Consider the following 13,687-nt stretch of genomic DNA (forward strand, 5'->3'; position numbering starts at 1 on the left):
CTGTGGAGGAATTAGCCCAAACAAGCCACAACTGCAAACATGTGGTATTCAGCCCTCAGGAAGAATGTAGCAGTAGGTGGCGGAACCACCTGGGTTGCCTTGAGTTAAGACGGCGTATCTTTTAAATGTCAGCTCCGATTGCTGAAAATCTCTGATAAATCATGACAGCTAAGATAAAGAAAGAAGCCTGTTAACTGAAATTGCCTTAAATCCACTGTGACCTAATTCTTCAGCAGGTTTGAATTCCAGTGTAACTCATGACCTATTGCCCTACTCACATGAATCATTCAAAAATCTGCTTTCACTTGACTTCTGTTACTTTTAACTCTTAAGCTGAGTTTATGCTCAGAAAGCATTTGCCACAAAATGCACAATTTAATTTTCCAGGCTATAAATTAAACTCAGTAACCTATTTCTAGTCTAATATGGTAGGATACATTATTTAAAGTGTGAATGTGTCAAAACAATGCCTTAGTAATTGTACTTTGAGTAATTAATTGGCTGTTTAGTGTTTTGGCATGCCCTAAGGATGTAAGAGGCATTGTATAGAACATGTTTTGCTTTTTTTCAATCTGCTATTTCATCATATCTTTTTCCCCACTTTCAGCCAGAAAAGAAATTTGAGAACAAATGTTGAAAGTGTCAAATTGCCTAAACAATCATGCATGCCCACTTGCCTTAAACTGCAATGGTGAGTGTTTAAAAAGGGCACAGCATGGAATATTTTCAAACAAGCATCCATGGAATCACAGCTGTCGTTGTAAATGCTGTATAAACCAAGGTATAGAAATAGAATTATTGAGAAACTTAAATAATACCACTCGTGATTTTGAAAGTAGCAATGTCTTATACGTGAAGCAGACCATCAAACTCCTCAGGAAATGGATTGGACAAATCTTCACCAGAAACGTCTTCACAGGAATTTGCTGCTGTGCGTATCCACTTACTGTGTAAACATTATTGTGTTGGCCATGCTGAAATTGAACTTATGAGTGTGGGTGCACCTAACTCTGATCTTGCAGTCAGTTAGAGGAAAGACAGGGCTATCATAGTGTTACAGCATGGAAACAGATCCTTCAGTCCAATTTGTCCATGCCAACCAGGTTTCCCAAGCTAAACTACTGTCAGTTGCCTGCATTTAGCTCATATCCCTCTAAACCTTTCCTATTCACGAACCTGCTCAAATATCTTTTAAGTACTGTAATTGTACCTCCATCCACCACTTCCTTTGGCAGATTATTCCACATATGAATCACTCTCTGCATGAAAACGTTGGCTCTCAGTTCTCTTTTAAATCTTTTTCCTCTCACCTTAAAAGTAGGCCCTCTCGTTTTGAACCTCCCCTAACCTAGGGAAAATACCTTTGCTAATCACCTTATCAATGCCCCTCATGAAATCATAGACATCTTAAAAACCCCTCAACCTCCTACGCTCCGGTGAAAAAGTGCCAACCTATCCAGCCTCTGATTCCAGTAACTTCCTTGTAAATCGTTCCTGCACCCACTCCAATTTAATAATATCCTTCTATCGTATACAGAAAGCTATTCCTTCAGATAAAGATAGCACTAAATTGACTAATAAAATTTAGGATTGCTGAAACTACCTGCTTACTATGGATGTATGACTTGCTTGGATTTGGTTGGCTAAGCAGGAAAAGTGTTAGTGGAAAATAAGTGTAAATATTGGTGTCACATTACAACATGCATATCAAACACCATCACAAAGCCTCTGATGAGATTATAAAGCATAACACGCTTCTGAAAAATATGTACCCTCACCCAAACACTCTTTATAGAAAAAAATAAATAATTGAAGGGGCGATTTTCAGTGTGGGATTACGAGCCCAATACCTGGATATATTATGGTCTCAAAGCGTCACTATGTGGATGCTCATTTTTAATTGACTAAAAGGTGAACCCAGCACTTAGTGAAAGACATTAAAATACTAGTGTGGTTGGTGGGGTGGTGGGGGGTGGGGGTGCCTTCTTGGTGCCAATGATAAAGGCACTGTTTGTTAGTGCCCTGCTAAAGAGAACTTTCAGAGGAGTTAACCTTTGGAGGGCCAACAGTGTCGGTCATTCAGAAGGGCTTATAGAGGAAAACTCAGTGCTTGCGGGTAGGTTTTCAAGGAAAATAGGTAGAGAACAAACCTTTAATTGACCCGGCAACAATGCAACAGATATGTGTAACATGTGCCATACATTCAGGTATGCCAACGTGAAGGTTGAAAATTTCATTCTGCACTGAACATACCCTTTAATTAGCTCCTTGAGAAACTTAAGAGACCCTTAATTGGTGGTAAGCAGTCTGCTGTTCCCTCCCCATCGAATCACCCCACCCTGTCACCAGCCCTATGGAAATTGCAAACTGACCCAAAGGCATCTGATCCTGAGGGCAACGTCAGGGATCAGACGATTTGAATCCTGCCTGCACTTGGTCCTGACCCCACAGCCTTTAAAATTTAGTTCAATTTATTTCACTTTTAATTGGTGTACTTGGAATTCTCCACTGGTTGTCAACAGGTACGTCCCTTGAATTCTCACTCACTACAGTGGCTAATGGCTTAATTTGTGTATCTGTATCACTAATTTGATGAAATATGTAAAATGTCTTGCCCCCACCTTCATACAGCCTTGTAAATAAGAAGATTCAAGTGGCTAAAATGGAGGAGAAATTTAACTTGCACACAATGCATTAACTTGTACAGGTTTAGCATTTAGCAGGGATGCCTGATGAAGGGCTTTTGCCCGAAATGTCGATATTACTGCTCCTTGGATGCTGCCTGACCTGTTGTGCTTTTCCAGCACCACTCTAAACTCTGATCTCCAGCATCTGCAGTCCTCACTTTTGCCCTTAACATAAAGCTAGTTAATGTGTGCAGTAACAGGAGACAGAATGTTATTTAGCTTTTTGATCATTTACATTATAAAAATTGGAGCTATTAAGAAACTGTGTTTCATTGGTCACGACTTAGGGTCGAATCTTGTTGAGAGGTCTGGAGTCTCATTAGATGATTTGGAGAGCTAATGACCTGCGTTGCTACGTTCTGGAAAGGCTTATCAAACCACTTACCAATGAATCATTGGTGAAGCTACCAGCAATTCCTTATCTCCAGTCAGAGATCCTGCCCCAGGAAGAGCTGCCAGCCAGTCAGAAGTTGGCAGCTGTTTTGTGTCAGTAGTACCATGTAGACGACGGTGGCTATAGATGGAGGAACACACAACATCCCCCACCCCCCCAACCAAATTCCCCAGATCACAGAGAACCCAAGACACCCCCTAATATGGTAGGGGATGGTGTATTCTAGTTGGGGGTCATGGGAAGGGGAAGGGAGTCAAAAGCAAAGGTAGAGGGACAGCTCCCAACTATCAGCCCTTTGACCAATGTCAAGTTTATCCATCAAACATTAATTGTCTTTGATCACTTCGGGATCTTTCCACCCAGAACTTAATTCCGGCAAAGGTGGCATTGCTGCTGGGTTTAGGTATGCCAACACCTCAACCAATTAAAAGCCCTTCCATGCTGCCTAACTTGAGGGCAGAATATTCCACTTTTAGTATGTTTGAACATAATTAGAGCAGAATGCTGAAATTGTTATTGTTAAGATCCCGATGCAAGCTTTTTGCGGTTGGTATATGCAAGCAGGTCAGATGTTGTGTGAGGTACTATCCTAAACCCTTTGAAAAGGGTTGTATGTTTTGTTTTAAGTTAATTACCTTGAACGCTGGCTGGTGGAATCAGAGGATCTTAAGGCATTCTGAAGTATGGCCTGGCCTCTGAAATGCGCTGTCACCGTGCCCTTAAATTTCAGCAGTATTATAGCACAGGCTATTTTAACACCAGCTAAGTACCAAGATACCTGATGTCAACCCTATTATTGTATTTAGCCCTTTTATGTGATTTCAATTATTGATCTCCTCCAGGAATTTATTATGGAGGCTTGGAGTTTAAAATGTTGTTAAATTAGTGATAAGTTCAATGACAATAGTGTTAATGAGTTTACTTTTTGACTCACCTTTGTGAAATTTGGTGTTCTTATGGTTTCCCAGTTCTGAGAAAATTGCACTTAAAAGCAGTTTGCTTCCACAGAAAGTGTTCAATGTTATTTATTGACATAGAAAATAGCCCCTGCTGATTGTTTGTGCTACTTATCTTCAGTTTGCTTTGGACTCTGATCTAGCTGTGAGGTACGATAAAGCCAAGAGGCTGAGAGGAGGAGGGCAAGGAGAACTAACCTTGTGGAGTTTGCAAGTTGTGTGGATGTGTTTAAAGCTGCAGTAATAATTTTGCTGAAGCATTTGCTGACTAGCAAAACCTAGATGATATTGATGACCACTTTTAACCAGATTCCTTAAAAACAATAAATTGAATCATGCAGTGGATATGTTGGACATTTTAAATTACCCACAAGAGGAAAAAAATGGTATTTTATCACTGAACTAATTCATTGATGTAAACGAGTTTTCTCACTGGTCTTCGGTAAAGTTTGCTACTGGACATTAAATGTAGATAGAGCTAAGCGACCCCACAATAAGTGGACTGCATCAAAACTGTGTCATCCATTTATGAATGGTGGTGGAGAATGAAGTAATGGTGGAAAAGACCATCAAATGAGCACAAAGATAACACTAAAATGTTTACAACTATCTTTAGCCAGAAGTGTTTAATTGAGTGATTGTGTTAAGGTGGAGAGATTTAAGCCTGCTGATCTATATATTTGCAGATGAAGACTGCGGTTTAGGGATTTGAAAGTGTCTAATTATAACCAAAATCTCTACAGAAGTATTGTCATACAACAACAATTTATATTTATGTAGCGTATTTTGTATGATAAAATAAAAATCATACAACACCAGGTTATAGTCCAACAGGTTTATTTGAAAGTACAAGCTTTCGCAGTGCTGCTCCTTCGTCAGTCGGGCAAGACCATAAGACACAGAATTTATAGTAGAAAGTGAGGACTGCAGATGCTGGAGATCAGAGTTGAGAGTGTGATGCTGGAAAAGTGCAGCCGGTCAGGCAGCATCCGAGGAGCAGGAGAATTGATGTTTCAGGCATAAGCCCTTCATCATGAAAGGGCTTATGCCCGAAACATCAATTTTCCTGCTCCTCGGATGCTGTCTGACCCTGCTCTGCTTTTCCACCACCACACTCTCGACACAGAAGTTATCGTAAAAGATCAAAGTGTCATAAAACTGATGCGATGTGTTGAACAAACCTAGATTGCTATTAAGTCTTTAATCACTTAGAATAGGGAAGCAGGTTTTGATTGATAAATAGGTAAATCCCAGAATTTCTTTCAAGTCTCAGCCCCGAGATAACAAGGTTTTATCAGTATTAAAAAAAAAGTAACATCTCAGGTCAGACAATACATTAAAGGTATAACGTCGGAGTCTGTATCCCAACCTGGATTTAGACCAGTTCAGTGACATTTTATAAATTCCTACTTAAGAAATAGAATTAGTTTGAATCCAGGTTGGATACAGACAGACTCTAAACTCACATCTTTAATGCATTGTCTGAGCTGAGATGTCACCTATTTTTTAGGTACTGATAAAACTTTAATTTAGCTGAGATTTAAATATTAATCAACCGAAACCTGCATCCCCATTCTAAGTGATTAAAGACTTAACAGCAATCTAGGTTTGTTCCATACATCGCATCAGTTGTATGACACTTTGACCTTTTACTATAAATTCTGTGTCCTATGATCCTGCCCCACTAACTACCTGACGAAGGAACAGCACTCCGACAGCTTGTACTTTCAAATAAATCTGTTGGACTATAACCTGGTATTGTATGATTTTTAACTTTGTCCACCCCAATCCAACACTGGCACCTCCACACTATGATAAAATATTCTAAGCTGCTTCACAGGTGTATTATAAAATTAAATATGACATTGAGACATATAAGGAAATGTTAGGACAGATGGCCATGAATTTGGTCAGAAAAATAGATTTTAAGAAATGCCTTAAAGGAGAAAAGTGAGGTAGAAAGGGAGCTTGAGGCTTAGATAGCTGAAGGTAAGGTCAGTAATAGCAGAACAATTAAAATAGAGTACAGCATTAGACAACCATGTACATCTTGGGAGTGTTGTGGGGCTGGAGGGGAATACGGTGACACGAAGGAACAAGGACAAGGATGGATTTGAAAATAAAGACGAGCATTTTAATAATAAAGCATTGTTTAAACTGAAATGTAAACGTGTAAAGATTATGTTCCAGTTCTTTTCCCCAAAAGGTAGTAGAGGCTGGATCTTTAAATTTATCCAAGGCTGAGTTGATAAATGTATGAAAGAGAAGGGAATCAAGAGTTATGGGTGCAGTCAGAATAGTGGAGCTGAGAAAACAACGACAATAGCCGTCACACTATTAAATAGTAGAGTGGACTCAAAGGGCCAAATGGCATATTGCTGATCCTAAGTCCTATGTTCCTATATTCTATCCTTCATCAGCTGAATATCAGATTAGTAACAGACTTTTCAATTTAGCTTCTTACTGAGGAACAATATCAAGGAATGGCTGCAGTCAGTGTATACATCAAAATGCGTGTGCCTGCTATCGTACTGAACCAGTCATGCATCTAACCAGGCTCTTGAATATATCTAGGAGATTCGACGTTTCGGGCACAGGCCCTTCTTCAGGCCATTCCTGAAGAAGGGCCTGTGCCCGAAACGTCGAATCTCCTGTTCCCTGGATGCTGCCTGACCTGCTGTGCTGTTCCAGCAATAAAGTTTCAACTTTGATCTCCAGCATCTGCAGACCTCACTTTCTCCTCTTGAATATATCTAGGCATGATCATATTGAATGACAGGATAGGCTTGACATTTTCCATGTTCCAATCTCCAACACTGGCATCTACCTGAAAAACTGGCAATCGTTTTCAGTATCCTGTTCACAAAGAAAAGGACAAATCCTATTTAATGTTACTGTCACGGGTCACTTAGACACTAATATCAATGCCCAGTTGAGTTCTGTCAGAATCACTTCACTTCATGGAAAAGAAATTGAATTATAGGTGTGAGATGGGAGCCTTTGGTCTTGACCTCAAGCAACATATAATCAAGTGTGACATATTGAGAGAATGTTTCCTTTTGTGGGGAACAGCATGACTAGAGGCCATCAACTTAAGATAGATATCAAGAAATTAAATATAGGATGCAGAAGAAGCTTCTTTATCCAATGAGTGGGGAGACGAGAAAATTTGCTACTAGAGGGAATGGTTGAAGTGGATAGTATTGATGGATTTAAAGGAGAATCTATACAAATAAAAGAAGAGGAGGGAATAGAAAAACACAGTGACCGATCTAGATGAGGAAAGATGGGAGAAAACCAAGTGGATCATAAACACTGGCATGTACTAGTTGTGCCAAATAACAAGTTTCTATCTATATATCCTATATTAGCGAGGAAACATGACCATCTGAAGTTCCCCTTCAAGCTACACATGAGACTGCTTTGAAAATGTATCTCCTTACTACATATTTTCTGGGACAAAATCCTGAAAGTCCTCACTCCATCCCATGGAAGAATTAAAACAGGTGCCACGATGGCTCAGTGGTTAGCAGTGCCGCCCTACAACACCAGGGACCTGAGTTCAATTCCACCCTCAAAGGATCAGTGTGGACTCAATGGGCTGAATGTCCTGCTTCCACACTGTAGGGATTCTATTCTATTCTAAATTGTACCATCAAGTTCACTTTACCATTATTTTTCAAATGTTTGAGTCTGTTCTTTCAAATTTGAGGTTGTTTTCTGAAAACAATAATCTAAGACAAAGTATTCATGGTTACTGGTTTGTCACAAATGACGTGCCTATAGAAACAATTTGAGGTTTTGAATTAAGAGTATCATACAAAATGTAAATTAGTATAATATTAAAACAGTTTGCTGCAATGTGTTTTTTGTATTATTTTCCTGGATGGGTAAGTTACAAATATGTCAAAAAATCATAATGTCAGCACTGCACATGTTCTTCTGTTGATTTTCTCCATCTCTGTATCCCTTGTCTGATAACCTAACACTGATATTCTTCTCCTCACCCCTTCATCCTATCCCTTCCCTTCACAAATACCATCAGCTTATCTTTGGAGTTATTTAACTGAATTTTGTCTACCTTTCCATCTTCATGACTTGTTTTGATAACATTTCTCCTCAACTGCATGTGTAGCTGTCCATCCAAACCTTTCTATTCCACTCCCATTTCCCTATGTTTCTGACCCACTATATCAATATCTTCATCATTTTCAAATGTTTTGAGGCGTTGCACAAGTTACTGGTGTGGTTTATACTGGAAAATACAATTTGTGTTATGGGATTATTAAGGAACATGCTTTTCATCCTTTAGTGGTGGAGCAGCTGATCCCAGAACTGAGTCTCTTACTTAAGTTATTGGACCATGAGTACCTGAGTGCCACGACCCGAGAGAAGACGGTGACAGTGAGCAGCATGTTGCAGAGACTTCAGCCACCATCCGGTCAGTGACATCAGCAAACTGCTTTACTCCCTACATTAAATCAGAGTTCTGGAGTTGGGATTATGTCTTAGTTTATGAAGTATTAAGTTTTGTTTGCAATTGTATTTTCCTTAACTTAGTTGTACACTCATAATCCCATTTCTCCCTCAACTGGGTGGAATGCACAATAATCTAGATTTTGTCACCATTACCGTCACTGCCACTGCATAGTGACCAACATGAGATGTGTCTTAAAGGAGTTAGCTCCCAAAATGAAAATCTCTGAATCCCAAAGGGATTCTGACAGTACAACTTGTCCCTAAGTTTGAATTAGTAGTCAAGTTCATTCACTTGTAAAATACAAAACAAATGACACACCTGACCTTCTAGATATTTTTGAATTATTTTTAGATATAATATATTCAAACTTTATTATGACATACATCTCTGGAGCAGGTGGGATTTAAACATGGGCCTCCTGACCCAGAGTGCTATCACTGTCACAAGAGCACCAGGTTAGGGCTGAAGCATGTTGTTGGCAGAATAGGGGTTGCTGTTGTGACATAATAGAGGCAGCTTTGTTGTACATTTATACATAAAGCATAATACAATCTTAGATTGGAAACTTTTCACAGTTAATGCTTGAATTAGAATGTGTTTTATTCTCTTCACTGGTATCACTCACCAGTTAAACTGTTAGTTGGGTTTCATAGACTCATAAAAATTCCACAACCCAGAAAGAGGCCATTTGGCCTAATGACCTCATGCTGTTAATGAAAAGCTAACCAGTGTAATGTCACACACACCCCACTTTTGATTCTTAACCCTATAGATTGCACCTCTTCAGGTAGTTGTTTCTCTTATGAGTATTTTCATACACATTCTCTTTAAAGTGGTATCATCTTCTGTAATGAGAGTAATTGAAATTCCACTTTGCCATTGGAGCGGATATCACATTGCTGTCTAATTTTCAGTTATAGATTGAGAATGTTTATAACTTGTAGCCATCTGGTGATAAGTTCGCTCAACTGTTCTATAGTATGGGGCTTTGCACGGATCCATATGATAAAACAGAATTATCAGTTTTACCCTTTATCATGTGACGATATGTGAAAAGAGCAAGTGTTTGCTTCAGTTCCTGGAAGAGATTAAAGCAGTTTTGTTCTCTCTTAACAATTTCCAGATACAATGAGCCAAATGGTTTTACAGCTCTGAAGTTCTGCAGCGATTTGACAATGTTGTGCTGCTTCAGGATTATTGTGAATTTCAGCTAACTCCTGAAGTGAGATTTATGTCAACCACGTTTAACTTATGTCAGAAAAATTTCAGGGACTGCTTCATTTACAAAACCATAATCACTCAGATGGGTTTACAATAATTTATGTCAGCATGTGGAATTCAATCATACTTATTTGGCAGCTCAGTAATTCGCACAATATGCCCACTTAAAATGTAATATTGCATTTCTAGGTTTGCAGTTTACCTTTTCAATGTAAGTTATATTTTCAAAGCATCTTCTGAGCTGTGTAATATTATGTGAGAGTTAGTGATTTTTGAGAAGATTTGTAGCTCAGGTTGATGATAATTATGTAAGTTAGCTCGCTGAGCTGAAAGGTTTGTTCTCGGTTATTTCGTCACCAGGACTAAGTAACATCATCAGTGAGAGTCTCCGGTGAAGCGCTGGTGGTATGTCCCACCTCTCTATTTATAGGTCTTGATTTCTTAAGGTGGGTGATGTCATTTCCAGTTCTTTTTTTCAAGGGAAGATAGATGAGATCTAAGTCGATGTGTTTATTAATGAAGTTCTGGTTAGAATACCATGTCTCTAAGAATTCTCATGTCCTAGGATGTGTGTATTGTCCCAGTCAAAGTGGTGTCCTTCTCTTGTCTGTATGTTTGGAAACTAGTGATAGTGGGTCATGTCTTTTGGTGGCTAGTTGGTGTTTGTGTATCCTAGTGGCAAGTGTCCTGCTTGTTTGTCAGATGTAGTGTTTTTTACAGTTTTTAGATTAGATTACAGTGTGGAAACAGGCCCTTCGGCCCAACAAGTCCACACCGACCCGCCGAAGCGAAACCCACCCATACCCCTACATTTACCCCTTGCCTAGCACTACGGGCAATTTAGTATGGCCAATTCACCTGACCCTGCACATCTTTGTGATGTGGGAGGAAACCGGAGCACCTGGAGGAAACCCACGCAGACACGGGGAGAACGTGCAAACTCCACACAGTCAGTCGCCTGAGGCGGGAATTGAACCTGGGTCTCTGGCGCTGTGAGGCAGCAGTGCTAACCACTGTGCCACCGTGCCACCCGTTCTAGCATGGTGTTTTGTAAACAATGTTAGTTTTGCTGGTACTATCTAATGGATCCTTTATATTCATTAGCTGCTGTTTCTGTGTTGGTAGATTTGAGGGCTACCATGATGCCAAGGGGTCTGAGTAGTCTGGAATTCATTTCTGATATGTCTTTGATGTAAGGTAATGTGGCTATAGTTTTTGGTTGCGTTGTGTCTACTTGTTTGGGTTTGTTTCTGAGGAATCGGAAGATTGTATTTATTGGGTACTCATTTTTCTTGAAAATGTTGTTATAGATTATTTTTCTTCTGCTGTTTGTAGTTCTTGGGTGCTGCAATGTGATGTAATTTGTTGAAATAATGTCTTGATGCAGCTCTGTTTGTGGGTGTTGGGATGATTGCTTCTGAAGTTAAGTATTTGGTCTGTGTTTGTTGTTTTTCTGTTGCCACGGGTTTGAACCTCTCTGTTAACTGTATGTTCAACTGTCACTTCTAGGAATAGGAGTCTGTTGTTGTTCTCCTCCTCCTTTGTGAATTTTAAGCCTGTCAGGATATTATTGACGGTGTTGTATGTTTTCTCTAATTTGTTCCATTTTGTGACGACAAAAGTGTCATCCACGTCGCAGACCCACAGTTTAGGTTGGATAGATGGGAGGGCAACTTGTTCAAGTCTCTGCATTACCATGATAAGACCTGATACTGGTGATCCCATGGATGTTCCATTGACTTGTTTGTAGGTTTTGTTATTGAATGTGAAGTGGGTGGTGATAGTTGTGGGTAATTGCCTTGGGTGAGTATTACCTGGAACAAATAAAGTCTTTGAAAAAGAATAATTGAAATATTTCACAAAATAAATGTTATCTTAGAACTTTATGTTTTAAAGACACAGACTTTAATGATAGCAAGCTTTGTGTTCTGTTGATATTCCTCTGAAACTGACACTTTTCTCTCAACCTGAACATGTGCAGTTAAACGCAGAAAACCAGAAGTTGTTACCAGTGATGCTTTTCTTCTCAAAAGGATGCACTTTTGAGATTCCCCTTCCCGGATTTCCCCATCCTTTAATCTGCAATCAGTTAGAAATCCACAATTGACAATAGCCCACATTTATATTCTTAAGTTTTGCTATAAGAATCAATTAAAAGGTTGCATCTTATTTTAATGACATACAAAGTTCACGATTACTGCTAAACACCCTTACTTGTTCTGAAAGTGTCATTTAATATTTGCTGAATGTTAATTTCTTTTATTGTGATAAGAAATTCCATTAATTTAAAAAATATTACTTTTTCATAACATGAACATTTTTTATCTTCTAATTTAATCCCACAGGTATGTCCCAAATATTTATTTTGTTATCTGTAAACCTTAAAATTAAAATTAGAAACTTTCATTGTATGTGTTTTTTAAAGCTCTTTTAGCTGTTGGAATATTTAATTGTGATTTGTTGCTTATTCTGCCTGATTACATCCCCTTGATTTGACACGAGAAATGAAGTGACATTTGGAAAATGGAAACCTGCGCCACAAAAATTTCTAAATCTTTCTTCAAGGTCAATTGAAAATTGATTGAAAATTTAGCCCAATGATTGAAGTATGATTATCCTATAGCACTAGCTAAGGTTACCAGGAAGGACGCTCCTTCTCAACCTCTCCCCTTGCCTGAGGCATGGTGACCTTCAGGTTCAGCCGCCTCCGAGCTTACTTTCACAATCAGGACCCCCGCTCACCTTCCGAGGACCCCTTCGCAGCCAAATGCCAACTCGAGGACACCTCTTCCTACTGCCCCCTCGACCATGACCCCACACCCATCACCAAACCATCATCTCCCAGACCATACAGAACCTCATCACCTCAGGAGATCTCCCACCCACAGCTTCCAACCTCATAGTCCCCGCACTGCCCGGTTCTACCTCCTTCCCAAGATCCACAAGCCTGACCACCCTGGCTGACCCATTGTCTCAGCATGCTCCTGCCCCATTGAACTAATTTCTATCTACCTCGACACTGTCCTATCCCCCCTAGTCCAGGAACTCCCCACATACGTTCGAGACACCACCCACGCCCTCCACCTCCTCCAAGACTTCCGTTTCCCCGGCCCTCAACACCTCATCTTCACCATGGATATCCAGTCCCTCTACACCTCCATCCGCCATGACCAGAGCCACCAAGCCCTCCATTTCTTTCTTTTCCGACATCCCCAACAATACCCTTCCACTGACACACTCATTCGTTTGGCCGAACTGGTCCTCACCCTTAACAATTTCTCCTTCAAATCCTCCCACTTGCACCCGTATGGACCCCAGCTATGCCTGTCTCTTTGTTGGCTATGTAGAACAGTCCATCTTCCGTAATTACACCAGCACCACTCCCCACCTCTTCCTCCGCTACATTGATGACTGCATTGGCGCCACCTCATGCTGTCGTGAGGAGGTTGAGCAATTCATCAACTTCACCAACACATTCCACCCTGACCTTAAATTTACCTGGACCATCTCTGACACCTCCCTCCCCTTCCTGGACCTCTCCATCTCATTAATGATGACCGACATTTTTTACAAACACACCAACTCCCACAGCTACCTGGATTAGACCTCTTCCCACCCTACCTCCTGCAAGAATGCCATCCGTATTCCCAATTCCTCCTCCACCATATCTGCTCCCAGGAGGACCAGTTCCACCACAGAACACACCAGATGGCCTCCTTCTTTAGAGACCACAATTTCCCTTCCCATGTGGTTAAAGATGCCCTAAAACGCATCTCGTCCACATCTCGACCTCCGCCCTCAGACCCCACCCCTTCAACCGTAACAAGGACAGAACCCCCCCTGGTGCTCACTTTCCACACTACCAACCTTTGCATAAACCAAATCATCCGCCAACATTTCCACCACCTCCAAACGGACCCCACCACCAGGGATATATTTCCCTCCCCAC

General features: G+C 40.3%; 1 protein-coding gene across 4 annotated transcripts in view; it reads left to right on the plus strand.

Moving 5' to 3' along the window:
* The window catches only part of afap1l1a (actin filament associated protein 1-like 1a), a 206,501-nt gene that overhangs the window by 99,916 nt on the left and 92,898 nt on the right, over positions 1-13,687 (plus strand). For all 4 annotated transcript variants that reach the window (XM_043703824.1, XM_043703822.1, XM_043703825.1 and 1 more), the window contains exon 2: positions 8,350-8,478. In XM_043703824.1, the coding sequence (XP_043559759.1) occupies positions 8,350-8,478 (129 nt within the window). The remainder of the gene's footprint in view (positions 1-8,349; positions 8,479-13,687) is intronic.

The sequence above is a fragment of the Chiloscyllium plagiosum genome, chromosome 14 (genome assembly GCF_004010195.1).
Source record: "Chiloscyllium plagiosum isolate BGI_BamShark_2017 chromosome 14, ASM401019v2, whole genome shotgun sequence".
In the NCBI taxonomy this organism is placed as follows: domain Eukaryota; kingdom Metazoa; phylum Chordata; class Chondrichthyes; order Orectolobiformes; family Hemiscylliidae; genus Chiloscyllium; species Chiloscyllium plagiosum.